This window comes from Crinia signifera, chromosome 4, assembly GCF_055691185.1.
Source record: "Crinia signifera chromosome 4, ASM5569118v1, whole genome shotgun sequence".
Taxonomy (NCBI): domain Eukaryota; kingdom Metazoa; phylum Chordata; class Amphibia; order Anura; family Myobatrachidae; genus Crinia; species Crinia signifera.
Window position 1 is genome coordinate 174,264,767 of NC_139220.1, and position 16,946 is coordinate 174,281,712.

The 16,946-nt window shown below is 46.1% G+C and overlaps 1 protein-coding gene across 2 annotated transcripts in view; it reads left to right on the forward strand.

Moving 5' to 3' along the window:
• Window positions 1–16,946, forward strand: part of FBXL13 (F-box and leucine rich repeat protein 13) — a 167,842-nt gene that overhangs the window by 54,639 nt on the left and 96,257 nt on the right. For both annotated transcript variants that reach the window (XM_083183033.1, XM_083183032.1), the window contains exon 7: window positions 11,366–11,470. In XM_083183033.1, coding sequence (XP_083039159.1) covers window positions 11,366–11,470 — 105 coding nt within the window. The remainder of the gene's footprint in view (window positions 1–11,365; window positions 11,471–16,946) is intronic.

A 16,946-nucleotide genomic window follows, 5' to 3' on the forward strand; every position in this document is an offset into this window, starting at 1 on the left:
AAATCTTTGATTTTAAACATGTGCACACTTGTCAGACCACTCAAGTGGTATATCTTATTAAATAGCCATGTCAACTACACTATGTGGGCAAAACTATTTGGACCATCTGAGAAAGAATGGGCATCTATAGACCGGCGATTAACATGGCCTTACAGACAAAAAAGCAGATCAACCTTACAAGGAGTAAACTACAACTGCTGAAACTTGAGGCCAAATTTACTCAGAAGTTATTAATATATACAGACCACACTGTGCTAAAAGCACTACAGCAGACAGCGACACCCCTGGCAGGAAAAAGGAACTGCATGGGATTTCAAATATGGCGGGTGCAAGAATGAACACTATATATATATACAGTATATTCTGCATTCTGACATAAGCAATGCTCCACTATGTATACCACCACAGATCGATTATTGGAGTGTTAATTAATTAGTGATGTTGTTAATACATGTATATATACACACAAGTCAATTTGTTCTGGCACTCACTGATATCAGAATGACTGTTCCCGTTGCCTTCCTCGTTCAGGGACTACAAGTAGAATGTCTCACATATAAACAGCAGATTGACTGCTGCACTCGGGACACATAACGTTATTTGTCCCGAGTGCCGCCGTCAATCTGCTGTGTGTATATATATATATATATATATATATATATACACACACACACACACAAAATATATATATATATGTATATTTAATCTCCAAATCAGCCAGTACTCTTAATGATAAGCAGCAACCAGCCCATTGAAAAAATCATGCCGATGTCCAACAAATAATAGCACTCCGGAGGCATTTGTTCAAGAGTAACGAATTGTATTAAAGGTAAGTCAAGCTTTCGGGGTGTAACCCCCTTCATCAGGACTCACAATTCCTACAGCAGAGGAATAACAACTACTCACCAACTTTATCCTCACAGTGAACTCCATGCCCCGCTGCTGGAACTGTCACGCCACCGCCGGCGGAAGTGGTCACACACGCACTTCCGGGTACTGGCTTCCAGGATCGTAGCTAAGCAACGCCCTGCTTGCGTTCCACCTAGGTAAGCTTGCTTTCTATCTTCACTCCAGCGACAGCAGCTGTGACCTGCAGGGGGAGACATTGTACATAAATATAATAAAAACGGACAATACTAAACCAAACACAAAAAAAACATAAAGTAAACAATGTGATCAACGAAAAACATACATTGGCTATACATGCAATGAAGAATAGGAATAATAAAGACATGGCAATCCTCACAAAACAGGGTCTGGCTGACAGACTGAAACATCACATTAAAGAGTTCCAGTTAATTTTATCATTAAGGCCATTAGGATACAGTATATAGTATTCCATCTGAAAATCCAACGGGATTCCATCACTAATAGACGTTTGGCCCTGTCACCGCCCCGAGGTGATAACTTAATGTGGTCAATAATAAAATACCTGTGGGAAGACAAAGGGTGCCCCTTTGTCTTAAAATGGTGCGAGCCAGGCTGGTCAATGGGCAGTATTCAATGTGAAAAATTTGCCGTGCATGACGAGAGATTTTGGTACTTATGTAGTAACTGGGCTGCCGATTTTGAAATCGGGTCCATCGCATCGCATCGCACCCGACCATATCGCATGCGATGCGATGCGATGCGATGCGATGGACCCGATTTTTCCATAGGATTCAATGTTAAAATGGACTGAGTCCATTTTAACATAGAATTCAATGGGAAAAGGGGTCCTTTTCATACCCCTACTATCCAAGTGGGCATGGAGTTGGATATAAACCTGTGGCGAGCGTAGCGAGCCACCGAGCCTGAAGCGTGGCGAGCGTAGCGAGCCCCGCGAGGGGACACAGAATACCGTCCCCTCGCGGGGCTCGCTTCGCTCGCCACGCTTCGGGCTCGGTGGCTCGCTACGCTCGCCACAGGTTTATATCCAACTCCATGCCCACTTGGATAGTAGGGGTATGAAAAGGACCCTTTTTCCCATTGAATTCCATGTTAAAATGGACTCAGTCCATTTTAACATTGAATCCTATGGAAAAATCGGGTCATCGCATCGCATCGCATCGCATGGTCGTATGCGATGCGATGCGATATCGCATCGCATCGCATCTGATTGTATGCCTTAACTTAAGGCATACAATCAAAAAATCGGCAGCCCAGATACTACATAAGTACCGAGATTTTTTCTCTCGCCATGCACTCGCCCTGTTCCGGAGGGCTCGCTGCCTCTCCTGCTCCCTCTATTCAATGTGGTTAAGACTCGCCGCCACTCGCGGCGAGTCTTAACCCCTGCAGCGGACGAGCGTCCGCGGCAGGGAGCCGTGGGACGTTGGCAGCCAGAGAGATTAAAGTCTCCCTGGCTGCCCCAGAACAGATGTGAAGGGGAGGGGGCTCCCGGGACCCAGGCAGCACAAGCTGCCCCCCCACCGTATAGCCAGCGGGGGACCCAGTATTCACTGCATCGGATCGTGCATATGTAATGATCGGATGCAGTGAATATATGAATATCTAATGAGCGGCTCGAGCGCTCCGGCCCCCTGCTGGCTGCTCTGTGTAAAAAAAAAAAAAAAAATTCTTGCATTGTACTATATACAGTAGCTGCAAATTGTACAATTATGGCAGCTATAACAGCCAGGAGGCTTAACGTATATATTAGGAGGGACACCAAAACCTGTAATGTCAGTTTTCATGAGTCGGTCTTTGAGATTTTAAATGCTGCCAGTGGGCGCTCAGATTTAAATGTTATCTCACCATCAGATTTAACAATACGCCACAATGCTTTAAAAGCATGATGTATTACAGGGCTCGCCACTGTAAAAGTCCTAGTCCATGGCAACACATCAGTGCTTACTTTCTTTTTGGACACCAACAGTTCTGCTCTTCATGGCCAACACCTAATTTTTCTGGTCCTCAAGCACTATGGGATCGTAGCCTCTTGCTAAGAATTTTTTAACCAAATGATCCAAACGGCAAGCAATTTTTGCTGGGTCACTAATTAATCTGGCTACTCGCACCATTTGGGAGAGGGGAAGGCCCCTCTTCAGAGCTGGAGAGTGATGGCTAGATGACATCAGGAAGGTGTTTCTATCGACGTCTTTGTAAAAGACATCGGTAAAAATGATATTGTTCTCAATGGACACGGCCACATCCAAGAAATGCACCGTGGTTTTACTACAAGAAGAAGTATACCTGATGGGCGTTGGTCTAGCATTCACTTCCAACATAAGAGCATCAAACCGCTCCTGGACACCCGCCCATAGAACAAACACGTCGTCTATGTAGCGAGTGAACAGGAGCAGGTGTTGCTTGACTTCAGGACGACTCAGGAATACTTCTTCACCAAACATATATATGTTTGCATAGGATGGTGTAACGGCTGATCCCATTGTGCATCCGGGCAATTGCAGGTAATAATTACTGTTGAAGATGTCATCTAGCCATCACCCTCCAACTCTGAAGAGGGGCCTTCCCTTCTCCCAAATGGTGTGAGTAGCCACACCCTTCAGTGGTGTTTTTTTTTTTTGGGAGCGCTCCCCACTGGGTGAGTTTTTTATGGGGAGCACTCCCTTAAAAAAAAACCCCACCACTTTCTCCCTGGGTCCGGGCAGCGCCGCTGCACTGTCAATCAGCGGCTGCCCAGACCTGCGCCCCCGCACCGCGTCCTTGTCCCCGGCAGCCGGCTTGTCATAAGACGGCGCCAGGGACTTCACACAAAACCCGGAGGGGAGGGGGGAGTAGGAGGGAGCCGGAGGCGCCGCAGAGGGGAGGGAGCTGGGCAGCGCTGAAGCTGCCTGAGATCAGTGAGTGAACTCAGCAGCGCTGCCCGGCTCTAAACAGTGGCAATCCTGACAATTTTCCGGGCTTGCCAGACAGGGCACTGAGGCACAGCCCGGAAAATTCTCGTGATTGCCCCTGAAGGGGATTATTAGAGACCCAGCAAAAATAGCTTGCTGTTTGGATCATTTGGTTAAAAAATTCTGAGCAAGAGGCTACGATCCCATAGTGCTTGAGGACCAGAAAAATAAGGTGTTGGCCATGTCAAGAGCAGAACTGTTGGTGTCCAAAAAGAAAGTAAGCACTGATGTGTTGCCATGGACTAGCACTTTTATAGTGGCGAGCCCTGTAATACATCATGCTTCTGAAGCGTTGTCGCCTATTGTTAAATCTGATGGTGATCTAACATTTAAATCTGTGCGCCCACTGGCAGTGTTTAAGCGCAGCCCAAATCTCAAAGACCGACTCATGAAAACTGACATTACAGGTTTTGGTGTCCCTCATGCTCCTAATATATATATTAAGCCTCCTGGCTGTTATAGCTGCCATAATTGTACAACTTGCAGCTATTTAGTACAATGCAATGCATTATTATGTAGGTCAAACAACTCGGTTGTCCAGAGAGCGAATGGCGCTCCACAGGTCGGCGATCAACCTGTCGATTTCAGGCAGGGACATTGACCAGCCTGTGGCATGCCATTTTAAGACAAAGGGGCACCCTTTGTAATCTCTAAGGTATTTTATTATTGACCACATTAAGTTATCACCTCTGGGTGGTGACAGGTCCAAACGTCTATTAGTGATGGAATCCCGTTGGATTTTCAGATGAAATACTATATACTGTATCCTAATGGCCTTAATGATAAAATTAACTTGAACTCTTTAATGTGATGTTTTCCATCTGTCAGCCATACCCTGTTTTGTGAGGATTACTGTGTCTTTATTTTTCCAATTTTTCATTGCATATATAGCTAATGTATGTTTTTCATTGATCACATTGTTTACTTTTTTTTTTTTTTGTGTTGGGTTTAGTATTGTCCGTTTTTATTAGATTTATGTACCATATCTCCCCCTGCAGGTCACAGCTGCTGTCGTCGGAGTGAAGATGGAAAGCAAGCCCACTTAGGTGGAATGCAAGCCGGGTGTTGCTTAGCTACGATCCCAGAAGCCAGTATCCGGAAGTGTGTGTGTGACCACTTCCGCCGGTGGTGGCGTGACAGTTCCAGTGGCGGTGCATGAAGTTCACTGTGGGGATAAAGTTGGTGAGTAGCTGTTATTCCATTGCTGTAGGAATTGTGTGTCATGACGAAGGAGGTTACACCCCCGAAAGCTTGACTGACCTTTAATACAATTTGTTACTCTTGAACAAATGCCTCTGGAGTGCCTTTATTTGTTGGACATTATATTGTGGCAGAGACAGCGTCTCCAAACATTAAAGTAATGTGGAGGATCCAGAGCAGGGTTTGAAAGCAGTAGCAGAGTCCCAAGTGTGTGTAATCAGCAGCACCTGGCATTTCCTGAATTTAAGGGTTTCCAGGGCAGAGTCACCTTGCTCTTGATGGTGGAATAGCTGGCCAAGTGATAGGCTGGGGGTGTGTGGGCTATTGCAGGGACCACTGGAGCCTTTGCAAAAGTCTGTGATGCTGAGATTGCCTGTATTAACAATTGCATATGGATTGACCTGCGATGCTGTGACCTGCTGTTCAAAATAAACAATAAAGTCTTCATCTGAGTCCCTGTGTTTGTGATCCTTGTCAATATTCTTAGGAGTCCCAGTGGACTGCAAGTCTAATAGTAATAATACCTGCTGGACGAACAGACAATGGAGGCAGGACGGATATTAAATCACTATATTCACAGGATCAAGAACCAGGTACAGGTGCAAAGATTCAGGTATCAGGAAACAGGTACAGGTATCAGGAACAGGTATCAGGCAAGGTACAGCACTTCAGACGAGGCTAAGAAGACCATAACTGGCCCTGAAGCTCAGGGCAAGTGCAGCTTTAAAGCCAGAGCAAGTCAATCCCTGCAGCACACAGAGACAGGCTCCTCAATCCTCAATATGTGCTGCAGCTCGGAATGGTATTTTGAGAACAGCCTGGTCCAGCTGATTACACCAGCTGGGACTGCTCTCAGAAACCATACTTCTGCCCAACAGCAGCACCTCTGGCCACCCATAGGTACTGCAGACCGAACATGATAGCAGCACCTCTGGCCACACAGAGGTACTGCAAGCTGAACATAACAGCAGCACCTCTGGCTATCTATAGGTACTGCAGTCCAAACACAACAGCAGCACCTCTGGCAAACCACCCATAGGTACTACAGACCGAACATGACAGCAGCACCTCTGGCCACACAGAGGTATTGCAAGCTGAACATAACAGCAGCACCTCTGGCTATCTATAGGCACTGCAGTCCAAACACAACAGCAGCATCTCTGTCAAACCAGAGGTACTGCAGGCCAAACATGGCATTAATGTCAGTCCTGACATAATGCCCCCCTTGTGAAGACAGATTCCAGATGCCTCCTGGAAATTCAAGTTCAGGCTTTTCTCACTGGGCAGAGCAACAGTCAATTCCGGCACAAACAAGACATCAGACGTTGACAGGACCTCCGACATGACAGACGCTGGCTGGATCTTGGTCAATTTGAAAAAAATTACACCAAGATTGACAGCCTACATGACACCCCTCAATTTATGCCCAATGATGTGAGCAAAAACGGTCTCAGGCCCACAGGCCATGGAGGCAACAGACTCAGGCCCGGAGGCCACAGACTCAGGCCCGGAGGCCACGGCAGTAGTGACCTCTGACCCGGAGGCCACGGCAGTAGTGACCTCTGACCCGGAAGCCAGGGCAATAGTGGCCTCTGACCCGGAGGCCAGGGCAGTCGGAACCCCCTCCTGGGGCTGGACAGGACCCCCTCCTGGGGCTACGCCATTGGCTGAGGCATCAGCCACCCCTCCTGGGGACACGCCATCGGCTGAGGCCAACCCTCCTGCAGTCAAAACATCAGATGCGGCTTCGGGGAAGTGCACATCAGACACCGCTCTGGGGGCCTGCACCTTCTGACACAAGTCTATCAGAACACGAGCCAAGGCCCTGATCTGATCTGCCAGGACTTGATTGCGGTTAACAGGCTCCATAATGACACACAGCAAAGTTCACTGTTCCCCCTCCAGCAAGTCACCTCCAGTGAACAAGCGCCCAGCGAAATGTACGTCAGGACCTGCCGATCACGTGGTGCACACACGTGACCGGCGCACAGCTGACAGACGGAGACAGACCAGCATACGAACAGCATGGCGGCTGTTTGCGGCTCTCAGCGCACAAGATCTCTGCCGGAGGAGGGGAACGCTGGCACCGGACATCCTTGAGGGTAAATATAAACCACTGCACTACACACAGAACACACACACTGTCACAATCATATCCCCACTATCCATCTCATAAACCCAGTGTCCACATGGGCGTGGAGTTAATTTTATAAAGTGTGGCGAGCCACCGAGCCCAAAGCGTGGCGAGTGCAGTGAGCCCTGCGAGGGGCCATGGATACGCGTCCCCTCGGGGGCTCACTGCGCTCGCCATGCTTTATGAAATTAACTCCACACCCACGTGGACACTGGGGGTATGACGTGGATAGTGGGGATATGAACCATTGTGTATAAGCACAGCTCCTGAACAAGTTACGTAAGTTACGTAGGCGAGGGGCCACAGATACACAGCCGCTCGACATACATTATAAAATTGGCTCCACGCCCACGAATTGAGCACTGAAAACTACCATTTTCAGTTTATCAGTATGTTTTACTTAAGAACAGCAAACAAAAAATACCTGCACTGCAGTGATAGTGACTAGTACACATGGTGCAGGGGGATATAATGGGAACATAGTGACCATTATTAAGGGTAATATAATACATACTGCAAGTGTAGTTACTAGTACACCAGGCACAGGGGATATAATGGGGGCTCAGGGCCTATTCTGCTGACATAAGATAAAACCCATGACACTGTAGGGTCTCCATCACCAGATCGCTGCGGTGCAACTGGCACGAGCCTGGCATACAGAGCTGCCTGTGACCTCCAGGGGGGAACGGGAGGAAGATCCCAGGCAGAAGAGGAGGAGATAGGACCTTGGGTGGACACCAATAATCACAGGGTATGGGCCTTGCAAGACTGATGACCCCAGATGAGCTCCTCAAACGGATATCGCTAGTGATACTTTGAGCATGCATACAGAGCTAAGGCCATCCTCTGTTGGTGGTCAGTCAGCCAGTCAGTCAGTGATCTAGGGATAAGGACAGGGAATCCAGGACACAGTCACAGAGAGTGCATTCTCCAGCTTCTCACTGCATCAGGTCTCTCTCAGTATCCGGCGCCTACTTACAGATTTATTAGATTCCCGGCCTACACAGTTCGTCCACAGTAACCCTGTTATAAAGGAATAGGGAAAGGCTGGCATGCGGAGCATTGGCTTTGGCCTTACTTCTCAGTCCTGATAGCGTTGCTCATTCAAGATCCCAAAGCTTCCTACTGCTGCTGCCCGCCACCCTGTTTCTCCGCAGGAATAAAAAAATCCTTGTTTGCAGCTGCAGAGTCTGGCCTTCTTCTTTGTCTGTTCCCGGTACTGCAGTCCCCACTTTCCCCCTTGATGGTGGCCCTGAACCACACTGAACCCATTTTTAATACTTACCCTCCAGAGTCCCACTATGAAGGCAGCAGCGCTGCTGGAATCACCATAAATATGGCCTCCTCTCCATTTTTCCAGAAGTCTGTGCATGTGCAATAGAGTATGAGTGCTGCACACTAGTGCTCAGCCTCTATTGTGTTGGGCAGCGGGGCGCTGAGGCCGGCAGAGAGAAGGGGGCCTGAATGGAGGAGAATGCACATTGGACTCCTCCTCTCTTAGGGGTTTATTCTAGTTCATTCTTTCTGACAAAATCCTTCTTAGATGGACAAAACCATGTGCACTGCAGGGGGGCAGATGTAAAATGTGCAGAGAGAATTAGATTTGGGTGAGTTATTTTGTTTCTGTGCAGGGAAAATACTGACTGCATGATTTTACACTGCAATATAGATCTCACTTTGAAGAAAAACCCCACCCAAATCTAACTCTCTCTGCACATGTTACATCTGCCCCACCTGCAGTGCACATGGATTTGTCCATCTAAGAAGGATTTTGTCAGAAAGAATGAACTAGAATAACCCCCTTAAAGCACCCCTGGCAAAGCAATTTATAAGCTATCAGATGCCCATCTCGATACCCCTGCAATGAGGGCAGTAGCGCATGCGCCGGGGGGTATCTAAGTACCCAGAAACCCCCCGTGACAGACCAAATTTATATTTTTTAGAGTCAAACTTGCAAAGGCTGCGGGTCTCTACGATCGCAACTGCCTGGCAACTGCCAGTTCAGCTGTCAGGCCTTCCACGTCAGGTCGCTTTCTTTACCAAACCACCAGATTAGTAGCAGTGACAACCATACAGGCAGTAGCAGAGTCTATAATCAGATAATAGCTCACACCAGGAATAAGAAGGTGTGTAACTGCATACACTGCCTTATGCAGATGATTTGGACATTCAAGATATTGAATCAGGGATACATGCTGAACAATCCAGCAGATGTGAGTGGTACCATGGTGCCAGAGGGGGTGTTTAGGTGGGGCGAGAGTGAGGGGCCACCTCTATTGGGTGTCCTGGGGCCCCTGTGGGCTTAATCCAGGCCTCAAATATGGGAAGACTTGCAGGAATTCCTAAATAGGCTACATGTAACAAGCTATATATTTTGCCTCCTCTAAAAGTGAATATTTAACCTATTCTACATTGTGCATGGAATTTGCTTGGAATGAATGGTAAAAACTCCCAACTGTCTCATCTTAACCCTGAGACAATTATAAATTGAATAAAGCTTGCTTTGTTGCTGTGACTATAGGATTTTAAGATTAAATAGATGAGGCAACAGTAAAGTGCTCTCCTCCAGACATGACGTAATCTAAAACTGCTGGCATTAAAGCAGCCAAATGTAAGCAATAACAATTTTAGCACCCATTCTTGATAAATGTTTTAAAGGCCTATCAAGTTTTTAATGTAGACACAATAAAACTTTTATTTTGTTAGGAATATCTCAAGCGCACAACTTATTAGTTTGATGTTTTTCCAAGACTTTAGACAAAGGAACATACACAGACACAATGATATATTTAGTACATTTTCTTGGGCCATGTATAGTAAAGCACATTATTTGAAATTCATTCATGTTTTTTTTATGTATTGAAGATTTTAGCTTGAATGACCTTCAACATTAAATAAATCATGTGTCATAACATAACAGCGCATTTGTGTGCTTGTGATAATATAAACAGGATTTTATGTGATGTTGTGTCCAGACCCAGAGCAGACTTAAATACTCAGGGGCAGATTTATTAAGCTTGGAGAAGAGATAAACTGGAGATAAAGCGGAAAATGGTAAAAGGAGATAAAGCACCAGCCAATCAATTCCCAACTGTCTTTTTCAAACACATCTGATTGGCTGTGCTTTATCTCCTTTTACCTTTTCTCCGCTTTATCTCCAGTTTATCTCTTCTCCAAGCTTAATAAATCTGCCCCTGTGTGTTTAAGCAGTTAGTTGTCATAATCTCTGAGCTAGTATTTACCACAGTTCTGCTTAACTCAAATGGCTGGTCTGCATGTCGCCATCAAGGACTGAACTAGAGAGCAGTGACATTTGGAACATTAGTCTTCTCTATATTATACAAATAATTCACTAAAGTAAGTAACAAAATGTCTTCATCTTTGGATAGAGGGCCTAATTCAGGCCTGATCGCAGGACATATTTGTTCCCAAAATGGGCAAAACCATGCAGCACTGCAGGTGGGGAATATATAACATGTGAGAGAGTAAGATTTGGGTGAGATATTTTGTTTCTGTGCAGGGTAAATACTGGCTGCAGTTTAGATTCCACCCAAATCTAACTCTCTGCACATTTGACATCTGCCCCACCTGCAGTGCAACATGGTTTTGCCCATTTTGAAAACAACTTTGTCTTGTGATCAGATCTGAATTAGGCCCACTGTGTAGAAGAGATGAAGTGTAACAATGTCTAATACGATGAAATGGAAGAGTAAATGAGACCATTGGTAAAGTGGGAAGTCAGGATCCTGGCAGTAAAAATCCTGCCTGTCAGAATTCCGACAGATCCCACACGTAATTATTGGGGTTACGTTTAGGGTAATGGTTAGGGCTAGGCTGCAGGAGGGGTTAAGTTTGGACTAAGGTCAGTGATGGGGTAAGGGTAAATTATTTACCAGGATCTGTCGTGATATTCACCGTTGGGATGCCACTGTCAGCATCGTGTCCGTCGGGATTGTGACCGCTGGGATTTTATACCTAACATGATTAAACATCTGTTTGTATAATCTATGTTGCATTAGTATGTGGCCTTTGGATCATATACTGTAAGCACAGCTTCTGGCTCTTCAGTGTTCTACAACCTGTTCTAGTAGTCCACAACATGTCCTCCTTGTTATGCTCTTTGTTTTACTGAGACCTGAATCATATGCTAACAGTTGTTCTATATTAATCTTGGTATCTTGCTTTTATTAAGCTTTTGGAAAGAGGAGACATGGATGATCTTGGAAATTTCAATCCCTCTACAATGAGAGAAGGTGAAGATGATGTGTCACAGTTACCACAAAGGGCTGTTCTTAAGGTACAGAACTCTATGTACAGTAACTTTTCTTTGCTCTCTTTCTCCTGGAAAACTGGGGCAGATGTATTAAGCCTGGCGAAGAGATAAACTGGAGATAAAGTGGAGAAAAAGTGGAAGGAGATAATGCACCAGCCAATCAGCAGTGTTTGAAATATGACAGTTGGAAGTTGATTGGCTGGTGCGTTATCTCCTTCCACTTTTTCTCCACTTTATCTCCAGTTTATCTCTTCTCCAGGATTAATACATCTGCCCCAGTGTTCTCTAATATACCATGGCTCTGTCTGCTCTGTTATCTTCAGTATATGAAATAGAGGTATGAAGGAGATAGAAGATGAGGAAGATATGCTGGACATTTATGTTTATTACATATCTACACCATGAATCTATATTACTTATAGACTCTTGTATTTCCAACCATCTTAACCAAGTTGAGAATAATGATAACCATATGCCCTGGTCACTGCAGGGAGCTTCAATTCCTCCATTTATTTGATGTACCTCAAACACCCAGCAGGTAACCCTCTTTCTGGTGTCACCCATAAAAACAGATGGCAACTTCGGTAGTGTTCAGAGTGGGTGTTTCACAGGGGTGCCAAGAGGGGGGGGGGGCAGGGGGCAGGTACAGTTTACCCGGGTCCGGGCCTGTCAGGGGGGCCCTGGTCTGGACACACAGTTTTTTTTTTTCATTTTATTTGGTGGTGAGTGCGCTGGTTTTGAGTGCGCAGGAGTCAGCTGTTCAGCAGCGGCTTTGGGAGTGCGGATGTGGGCGGACGTGGGCCAGTGTGGGGGCAGTCACATCACAGAGGTCCTTCTGAGTGTCATTCCACTCTCCGACTCCAGGGCGTAACTTGGGAGTTTACTGTGGCTCAGCGACAGGAGGATACTTAGGGTAGGTAGTTCCTGGGTGCCAGGAGGAACTGGGTCAGAGAGAGGCCACCTCCCGCGGGAGTACCACCCACTCCGCAGAATCCAGCCCATCCCGCTCCCCACATTGCCACCCCAACCTCCACCAGCAGCAGCAGGTGCCAGTGCCATATCCGTGTCCATGTCACTGTGTGCCAAGGTGGAAGGTGGGTGGCTGGTTGCTCTGTGTCTGCTGCCTCCCTGCATGCTGCTGGGGCTGACATTCGACTCTGGAAGGTCAGCATGTAACCCCTGGCAGAGCATGTACTGTAACTCCATGAAAACGAGCATGTTAACCCCTGGCAAAGCATGTAACCCATGTCAGAGCATGTTAACCCATGGCAGAGCATGTAACTCCTGGCAGAGCAGGTTAATCCCATGGCAATGAGCATGTTAATTCACTAATTTGCAATGAGCATTACGGTGTGTGGAATAACGTGTAATGGGCATTATGGCATGTGGTAAAATATGTAATAGGTATTACGGTGTATGGCATAATGTTTACTTCTCATTACAATGTGTGGCATAATATGTAATGAGCATTATGGCATGTGGTATAATATGTAATGGGTGCAGTGGCGTAACAACGGGTCTGCAGAGTGTGCGGGGAGCTTCGTCCATGGGGGCCCCAGGACGTTGTTGTACTGGGGCCCAGGATTTCTCTTGGCAGCCCTGGTGTTTTAACAAGGTTGTATACTAATTTCTGATTATTCTGTATTGATGCCAATATTGGATTATAAAGTGTGATAAATCTAACCAGCAAAAGTTTTACCTTGGAGCAAGTGTAGAAATTCCTGTGTGTCATGTTACATTATTTGTTTGAAAACTGGCAAGAGCTGATTGGTTGGTAGTTTATCACTTTCCACGTTTTTTGTTTTTTTTACTAAGCTAATAAATATTAATTATTTAGGGCATGTCACAGAAATTCCAACAGGTATCAGCCTTTAAAGGGAGAGTGAGATTGTTCAGAAGATCTCATTATATAAAGCCTGTCGGTGATTGATCTGAGACTTTGGGCCTAATTTATTCAGTACCACTCTCTAAGCAGCGTTCATTCACGGCTTAGAGAGCGGCATAATGAAACCCACTGCCCGATGAATGCCCCCCGCTGCCGAATCCCCTTGGTACTATGCAAGGGGATGTGTATGAGAACTCATCCCATCTCAAAGGGGAGAGAAAGCATTTGATGGTCGGCAACCATCGAATGATTACTCTCCCCTTTGGAAACAAACGTCAGTCTAAACTGACTTTTATTTCCGTTGGTGCCCACAGGAGAGGGGGCGGTAGCTGATCATCCCAGTCCCTAAGAAAGACCTTCCTAAATGCCTGAATAACTATCACCCAATTGCACGTTGCTGGTGATGAAATGTATTGAGCGATTTCTAACAAAACAGATTCAGTCATTTTTCCCGGCAGAATTTGACCCCTTCAAATTTGCGTACAGAAAAAAACAATGTACTGATAAAGCGGTAGCTTGTGTTGTGCACTCCACTCTAACACACTTGGAACACAAATGAGCCCATGCTAGGATTCTTTTGGTGGATTTTATCTTCCTGTGTCACTGGTATCTACACTGTTTGACTTGGCTTGAAGCGGATTTACCTGCAATTGGTTATTCAATTTTCTAACTGATAGACCACAAGTGGTTAGAATGAGGAATGCGGTATCTGAGAAAATAACTATTAAAACCGGAGTGCCCCAGGGATGTATCCTCAGTCTCCTATTGTATTCGCTGTTCACCCACGACTGTGCATCGTCCTCTGATTCTGTTAAGATCGTGAAATTTACGGACGTCATAGCAGTTGTGGGATTGATCAGTAATGGTGATGAGACCTACTATAGAGAAGAAATAGCAAGACAGGTAGCCTGGAGTGAAGGAAACAACTTATTGCTAAATGAGGGGAAAAACTAAAGAACTAGTGATTGATTTCAGAAGAAAGCAAGCTGCAGCAACAAGACCAGTGACCAGGTAGATGTGGAAATAAAGTATATATAGTCAGTAAAATTTCTGGGCATTCAGGTGTCAGCAGACCTGATATGGTCCGGCAATGTACTGTCAGAAATAAAAAAATCCCAACAGCGTCTCTTTTTTTTTTTTAGGCGGTTAAAAGCTGCTGGTGTGAGTAGGCCCACTATGACAAATTTTTTAAAATGTCTGATCGAAAGCATCTTGACTTTCGTTATTATCGTTTGGTTTGGCAACCGCATTACCAGGGAGCGTTCTAATTTAGAACTTATTGTAAAATCCACAAGTAAAATTATCGTAGTGCAGCTGCCAACCAGTCTGGAGCTTTATAGTTCCAGAATGTTAAAGAGAACTAAAAATGTTATCAGATTCGAGTCATCCTTTTTATAGTATTTTTGAGAAATGACCCTCTCATAAAAGGTTTAAAACTTTGAGGGTACGCGCAAGTCGTTTGCATAATATCTTTCCATCAGCTGTACATATGTTGAATGCTTAAATGTCGTTTTGTTGTATATTTCTAAATTTTCATGTATGTTATATGCCGATATTGCTTTCATTGTACTGGTATTTTATGTACATTACAATTTCATCTGCTGAGAGAATCTCTCCATCTGCTGATGATAATAAACTTGACTTGACGTCATGTCTCTGACAGGCATCAACCCGCTTGCGTTCCCAGGGGAACACCGAGCATTTTTATGGGGACTCCCATAAAGTGTTGGGTATTCCTCCTCTGCCGCCCCCTGCACACCCCTGCATCTCCCTCCCCGCAGCGAACTGCCCGGCGAGTGTGGAACGTTTGCTGACTGGGTTTGCAGATGTGTAGAAATGAGCATTTGCAAACCCTGACCTGTGACTGATCCTGAATCGGCCCCTTTGTTTTCCTGGAAATGGTCAACCAGTTCATCACATAATATATAGGCTTTTGTTAGTGCCAACTGTAATGTTCACAACCTTGGGCCTTAATCGAAAACTGCATAAGCTAACAATAACTTTCAGTAGTTGCTTTAGAGAAAATATAACATTCTAATTAGTTGGAGAAGTAGACCTGTTTGTTATAACATACCAAATATTAAAACAAAAAATACAGGCTAGTGAGCAATTTTGAGCAAATTCAGGCTGAAAACAGCCTGCAAATGGTACGAAATTGGGTGTTGTTGCCGGCATTTAAGCGTTGCAGCTACGCACCTCGCAACCTTCGCAAAAAATATGATCGATCCTTAATATGTATATATTTTTCTACAATTAATTGTCACAGTCCAGTGGGGTACACCCTTACCCGTCCAGATGATCCGACGGTCCCTGCGGTTGAAAGTCCCTTTTGTCACGTGGCTATGCATCTGCAATGCCTGCTGGCTACAGCATCCTGTTCTCCCAGCGGCAGCTGGTTGCAGCATCTCTCTGCCGGTCACATCGATTGGCTTTGGAGACTCCTGCTAGGTTTTCCCAGCCACATGAATTGGTGGACCAATCCTGCACAGCAGAAGCCACCAGCAGTGGTGTAACTACCTAATTTGCTCCCCCCCCGCCGCAAATTTTTCAGCGCCCCTCCCCCATTGCCATCCCCTTCCCCTCCCTTTGGCGCCCCTCCATGCCGTACCTGCCCGGCCGCATCTTCTGTCACGGTTCCGTCTCTCCCGGTGCCGGCTCCTGATGCTATAATGAAAACTGACTCTTAGAAAATGGCTGCCCCCATACTGCAGACAGAAAACTGTCTGCAGTATGGGGGCAGCTTACCCGCCAACACGGGGGCTGCGGAGCTATAGCTACGCAACTGGACACCAGCCAATCAGGGCAGTCCAGGGGATATAAGGCTGATCCCTTCACAAGCAGCAGATACCAGTAAAACTCTTTGCTGTCATCTGCATAGGACATGTGTCCTGAGCTACTTCCTATTTCTTCCTAGAACCTGCTCTTTGTTTTCTTTTGAACCAGCTGTAGCTCAGTTGCTACTTTCGGTACTTATATGTTAGTTGGGCGCCCACTAAGCTATTTGCTTAGTTCAAGGCAGAGTCGGCAGAGAAGTTGCAGGAACATCTGGCCATTGCGACACCGTTTTTCCAAGACCATGGGTGGTTGTTAAATCTCATTTGACATCCACACAGAGACTTTAGTTTCTGGGGGGTGATTTTGGACACACACCTACATCGTATGTTTCTTCCGGAATCCAAAGCAGTGGACATTCTCCAGTTGGTCCTGTTAATCCTGCAGCCTCCAAATCCAACAGTTTGGCAGGGAGTGAAGCTGCTAGACAAGATGGTGGCAACTTTCGAGACACTGCAGTTTGCATGGTTTCACTCAAGAACATTTCAGTGCAACATTCTGTCATGTTGGTCAGGCAATTCAAAGACCATGAAACAGGAACGGCCGTTGTTGTCTCAGGAGACAAGGGAATCCTTGAGCTGGTGGACGGATCTGGAGTCTCTGCAAATGGGGCGCTCCCTCTGCTTGTGGGATTGGCTGGTTATCACGACCGATGCCAGTCTCCGGGGCTGGGGGGCGGTAGTCCTGAACCTAAGGTTGCAGGGTTGGTGGTCCAGGGAAGAATCCAGACTGCCGATCAACATCTTGGAGCTCCGGGCAGTTTGAAACACCCTTCTGCAGGCA